The sequence below is a fragment of the Charadrius vociferus genome, unplaced genomic scaffold, assembly GCF_000708025.1.
Source record: "Charadrius vociferus isolate BGI_N301 unplaced genomic scaffold, ASM70802v2 scaffold472, whole genome shotgun sequence".
Lineage (NCBI taxonomy): Eukaryota > Metazoa > Chordata > Aves > Charadriiformes > Charadriidae > Charadrius > Charadrius vociferus.
In genome coordinates this window covers 5,866,128-5,871,597 of record NW_009647735.1, presented here as the reverse complement: position 1 = coordinate 5,871,597, position 5,470 = coordinate 5,866,128, and the positions used below count along the sequence as shown (strand labels likewise).

The following is a 5,470-nucleotide window of genomic DNA, read 5'->3' as shown; positions in this document are numbered from 1 at the left end:
GGGGCAGCATGCGCAGCGGCACCTCCTCGGTGAGTCCCCGCGGCGTGGCCGTGCTCCGTGGGAAGAAACGATGGAGAAGGGCGGTGCCGAAGGGTTGGGTGGGAGGGAGGCAGGGCGGGCAGCTCCTGGGTCGTGGTGGCAAGAGTTTGGGGTGAGGGGGCTTCCTCCCCTTCAAGGGATTTGAAACACGGAGACCCAGCTCTGGTGCAGGGAGCCTGCGTGCGGGTGGGAGGCACCGGGCGGCCGTCCCCAACCACAGAGCAGGTGAGAGGGGCTGTGCGGAGGAGGCACGGCCAGTAGCCTTGCTGAGGATGAAGAGGGGACCGTCAAGTGATGCTGCCCCCCCTCAGCCCCTGCCGTGTCTTCCAGAGCACGCTGGGGAGCATGGTCAGCATTTACAGCGAGGCCGGCGACTTCGGCAACGTTGCGGTCACCGGGGGAATCTCCTTCTCCCTGAGCTACGAGCAGAAGACGCAGACCTTGTTCATTCACGTGAAGGAGTGTCGCCAGCTGGCCTACGGGGACGAGGGCAAGAAGCGCTCCAACCCGTGAGAGCTGGGGGGGGCGATGACTGCTGGCACTGCTTGTGGTGCTCAGCTGGGTTGTGGGGTGCCCACCAGAGATGGGAGCTATAAGTGGGGGGGGTCTTGGCCAGGCAGGAGGTCTGGGCTTGCCCTGGGGGGCTCGGGGGGCTGGTTGTGGGGAGGCTGGTGAAATGCTGCCTGCTCTTCCCTTCAGGTACGTGAAGACCTACCTCCTGCCCGACAAATCCCGGCAAGGGAAACGCAAGACGACCATCAAACGCAACACCATCAACCCCCTGTACAACGAGCTGCTGAAGGTGGGCAGGGATGGGCTGGGGCGCAGCCTGCTCCCCGCTGCGGGGCCGGGCAGGCGCTCGGCCCTGGGGATGCTGCTGGAACAAACCAGGGGAGGGATGGACTCCAGGCCCTGAGGTGGGGGCTCTGCAGAGGTCCCACGAGCAGACGCTACACCCGACAAGCTGGAAAAACCCACCCCCAGGCTGGGTCGCTGTCCCGACGTGGCTGCGGTGTCCAGCCCCGGGTGCCCAGGGGGGATGCACAGCTGCAGATGTGTGTGTGTGTCACAGCCCGTGTTCCTGGCTCCTGCGGCATCCCCCAGCGCTGGGACCTTCTGCTTAGCCTGGACGTTGCTTTCCGTGGAGAAGGCTCCTGGGCCATTGCAGGCAGGGTGCGCTGGCAGGAGGGCAGAGAACACGGCTGCAGAGGCAGAGATAAGGCAGTTCTGGGCCACAGGGCAGAAGCACTTTGGCGCTGCCCTTCACAGTCGCCACTGCGGCCACCACGGGGTGGTGGGAAGGGCTGGCTTCTTCCCCGAGCCCGGCAGCGCGTCGCTGAGGCCAGGCGCTCTCCAGGCAGGAGGGAAGTGGGAGCTGTGGTTGGGTTTCCAGGCTCCCACAGCCCCGGGTTTGCTGAGCTCTCTCGCCCTCACCACCTGAGGTTCAGTGAGCTGGCAGAGCTTCGCTTGTGGTGGCATGGGGTGGGGTGGCCGGATGCCATGTGTCCTGGTCCTGGCTCTGCGCGGGCTCTGAGGACCACTTGTCTGGAGAGCACGGGCTCCTGGACCGCTGCCCCAGGGCTTTGAGGTTTTGGCAGGCTTGGAAAGGAAGACAGTCTCCTGCATGCGTCCATTGCTCCTCAAACCTGTCTCCTCTCCTGCTCCAGAGCTGTGGCTGATGGCGTATGCCAAGCCTGGCGCTGCTCGCTCACTGGTGGTTTGCCTGTCTCTTTTCCTAGTACGAGATTAACAAGTCCCTCCTGCTTGCGAGGACGCTGCAGTTCTCCGTCTGGCACCACGATCGCTTTGGCCGCAACACCTTCCTGGGGGAGGTGGAGGTCCCGCTGGACGCCTGGAACTTTGAGAGCCACCTGGAGGAGTTTCTGCCCCTGCACGGCAAGGTGCTGGCCCTGCCACCCCAGCCCCGCTGCCCGCGGCATCCTCCCTGGCCTGGCCCTGCTGCGGCGGGTGGGCAGAGGGGCGCAGAGAACTCACCCGAGAGCTGCCGAAAGGCTTGTGCCGAGTGATTTTTTTGGAGAAATGAAGACCCCAGAAGCAGTACTGTCGCAGAGGAAAAAAAAAAAAAAAAAAAAGATGGGCAGATCTTCTGCCTTGAGCCTAGCTTCCCTGCTCCTCCTCAGTAAGTCCCCTACGGGATGCAGGGGGACACCTCTCTGCCCCATCAGGTATTTTCATTCCGCTTGCTTGATTGCTGCAAGAGCGCAGAGCTTCCCAGCTCCCGGCCGGGAGGAATTGGAGCCAAGTTCAGGGAAACAAATGGGGGAAATTGGCTGGGACGTCCGGCTGCGGGCTGCAGAGCCGTGCGGTGAGGGAATTCCTGCAGCTCAACGGCAACAGCAGATGCTGCTGCCGGGCTTAAGGGTTCTGGTCTCTCGACTAACTGGTGCTGCGGGCTCAGCCCTCGGCGTTGCTGGGCCTTGAGCAGCCTAAATAGGGTTTCCTAAGGGAGGTGATTGGGCCAAAGTAGGATTCGAAAGGAGCCGGTCTGATCTGACCTGGTGATGCTGGGGGGGGTGTCTGCAGGCATTGATGCCGGCTAAACCACCTCCCGGAGAAGCCGAGCACCAAGGGGAGGTGCTGCGTGCAGACCGGGCCATCACCATCTCCGTTTTGGCTTCTCTAGCCATGTTTGATAAGTTTTGACTTTGTGCAGATTGGGGCGGATGCCGCTGGGCTGCATCAGTACAAGGGGGAGTTGGTGGTCTCCATGAAGTACATCCCATCTTCCAAGCACGCTGGGGCCGGGAGCAGCAGGAAGGGTGAGTGCTGGAGCTCCAGTATCTCTGTGTAGCCTGTGGGACCTGTTCGCGGCCCCGGGAGCTGGGTCTGGGTGGGTTTCTTGGGTGGTGCTGCTGCAGCCTTCTCCGCTGCAGCGCCTGCAAGGCTGCTCTGGGTCGAGGCAGACCTGGCTGTCCTCAGGCTGGCCGAGGGGTCCCAGTGCTTTCCTGGGGCTGGACCAGCCTGGCCAATCCATCGGGCATCGTGTGGAATAATCGTCTGCTGTAACCTCAGCAGGCAGGGCCAGTAAGGGAGGAGGCAGGAGGAGATACCAGCTGGGGATCTGTACCTGCCGGTGCGATGAAAGCTGTTCAGCAGAACCTTTGCAGAAAGTCAGCAGTGCTGGAAATTAAGGTTGATTAATTTTTGCCGTGTTGCGTTTTTCCCCAGGCAAAGCAGGGGAAGGCGGTGAGCTCCAGGTCTGGATCAAAGAAGCCAAGAACCTCACAGCTGCCAAATCTGGTGGGACCTCAGACAGCTTTGTCAAGGGGTGAGTGTGGATCCCGAATGCACTGTCCTCCCTGGCCGCATCCCAGAGCCGCCCTGGGGAGGGGTAGGTCTCTCCGCTGGCCGCCCTGCGCTGCCTGCGTTGGTACCCCACGTTGTCTGCCTGTCTCTGCCTGGAGATGAGATGCTCCTGGTAGCAAATGCTCTCCTGGGTTTTGGCCGGCTGAGAGGTCGCAGCGGGAGGCTGCGTGCAGGGCACGGCTCCAGCTGCCATCAAATTGTCTTCCCAGAGGTGACCAAGGCACGGGGCAGCGTGGCTGGGGGTGAGCAGGCTGCGGTCTTTGCCCCTCTCCCCTCCTTAGGCCACCTGCAGTCTGCCGAGCGGCTTTTCGGGAGTCGGGGCAGAGATCCAGTCCCTTGCAGACCATTGTGGCCCTTTTTGGGTCGTGTCAGGGAAAGTGGGCTCCAGAGCAGGTCCTGGGGTGCCCCAGCCCCTGGGGCAGATGGCAGTTGCACACGTGGTGCTAACCCAAGGGGCTGCTTCCCCCAGCTACCTCCTGCCACACAAAAACAAAGCCTCCAAGAGGAAGACGCCCGTGGTGAAGAAGACCCTGAACCCTCATTACAACCACACCTTTGTCTACAACGGCATCAACCCCGAGGACCTGCAGCACATCTGCCTGGAGCTGACGGTCTGGGACCGGGAGCCGCTGTCTAGCAACGACTTCCTCGGGGGTGTCCGTCTGGGGGTGGGCAATGGTGAGGAGCCCTGGGGGTCCCATCAAACCCTGGGGACAAGCGGCCCTGCTCGGGGCTGCCTCGCTGCGGGCAGGAGGCTGCTCCGGCAGTGACTTCTGCCCACGTCCATCCTTTCTCCCAGGCATGAGCAACGGGCAGGCTGTGGACTGGATGGACTCCACGGGTGAGGAGCTGAACCTGTGGCAGAAGATGCGCCAGTACCCGGGCTCGTGGGCAGAGGGGACGCTCCAGCTCCGCTCCACCATGGCCAAGCTGAGGCCGTAGGCTGCAGCACTGGCGCTGGGACTCGGCCGAGGGCTGGCGCCGCTGCTCGGGAGCCGCGCTCGCTGCACGGCCCTGCGAGGCTGCCGCGCTTGGTTATTTTTCTTTGCTTATACTTTAATAAACATGACCCTCTTGGAACAGGCTTGGGCAGAAAGTCTTCTTGGCCTAGCTTTGTTTAAAGGGTTTTCTTTTTGTCTTAGGCTTTGCACGAAATTTCAGGCTGAACTGGAGTTCTTGTGGACCCTCCCTTCTTCCCCCCTCGGGCAAAATGCTTTGAAATGTGGTTGGGTTTTTTTTTTCTTCTTTCCATTCTTCTTCCTCCCACCCGCTCTGTTCCCCGGTCTGCTCCCTCCTTGCCTTCCCCCCTCTCCTCCCGCAGGATGCTGCCGGCTCCGGCTCCAGGACCAGGGCAGCGTGTGCCTGCGGGGATGTATGGGATGAAGGTGTGGGGGCTCAGCCTGGGGGGGCTGCAGGCAGTGGTCCCTAGGAAGGATGCGTTTCCCTCGGCCGGCACTGACTTTTATACAAATTTATTTATTTTGAGTTAATATTCTGCTGCCAAAGCAGTTCCCAGGAAGGGTGCCCCCCCGTGGAAGGGGCAGCGTGGGGGTGGCAGGCCCTCGAGCCGGGGGGGCTGCGCGCTGGCTGGATGCTACTGGCTTTGCTGAGCGTGGGGCCGTTCGCTTTTACTGGAGGCTTTCTGGCAGGACCCCAGCAGAAGCGCCTGCCCGGCAGCAGGGCTGCCCCGGGTGGGGAGGGGGCAGGTTTGGGTTGTGCATAGGACCAGGATGGTTGTGGGGAGGGTGAAGCTGCTGCGGTGGAGGCTGTCGCCCTGCCCTGTCCACTCTCCTCTGCTCTGGCAGCCCAGTGTCTGGCTCCCCATCACCCCCCTGCCCGGGGGGGGGACAATCTGCTGTCTCCCGCTATGGTCCTGGCCGGGCTGAGCCATCCCACCCCACAGCTGGACGCTGCTGGTGGGCAGTGGGGACACTGCCGGCACACGGTTCCTGTCCCTGCTTGCCTCTCTGTGCCAGAGCAGCTGGAGAGGGGCTCCCCTTCCCCTGGAGGTCCTCGGCACCCTGCTCCTCCTCTACAGTGGGCGACTAGAAAAGCAGAAAGGAAGGTGTCCGTCCCCTGAGGCCAGCGGTGGTGGAGTGAGGGG

The 5,470-nt window shown here is 62.5% G+C and overlaps 2 protein-coding genes across 2 annotated transcripts in view; one reads left to right on the top strand and one right to left on the bottom strand.

Annotated features, from left to right (window-relative positions):
- The window catches only part of SYTL4 (synaptotagmin-like 4), a 9,110-nt gene extending 4,669 nt beyond the window's left edge, over nt 1-4,441 (top strand). The window contains exons 8-15 of the mRNA XM_009881781.1: nt 8-29; nt 370-548; nt 739-841; nt 1,779-1,940; nt 2,714-2,819; nt 3,229-3,328; nt 3,836-4,044; nt 4,166-4,441. Coding sequence (XP_009880083.1) covers nt 8-29; nt 370-548; nt 739-841; nt 1,779-1,940; nt 2,714-2,819; nt 3,229-3,328; nt 3,836-4,044; nt 4,166-4,308 — 1,024 coding nt within the window. The 3' untranslated portion in view covers nt 4,309-4,441. The remainder of the gene's footprint in view (nt 1-7; nt 30-369; nt 549-738; nt 842-1,778; nt 1,941-2,713; nt 2,820-3,228; nt 3,329-3,835; nt 4,045-4,165) is intronic.
- Nucleotides 4,442-5,398: 957 nt separating this feature from the next.
- SRPX2 (sushi-repeat containing protein, X-linked 2) overlaps nt 5,399-5,470 on the bottom strand; it is a 4,746-nt gene continuing 4,674 nt past the window's right edge. Inside the window, exon 9 of the mRNA XM_009881780.1 lies at nt 5,399-5,411. Coding sequence (XP_009880082.1) covers nt 5,399-5,411 — 13 coding nt within the window. The remainder of the gene's footprint in view (nt 5,412-5,470) is intronic.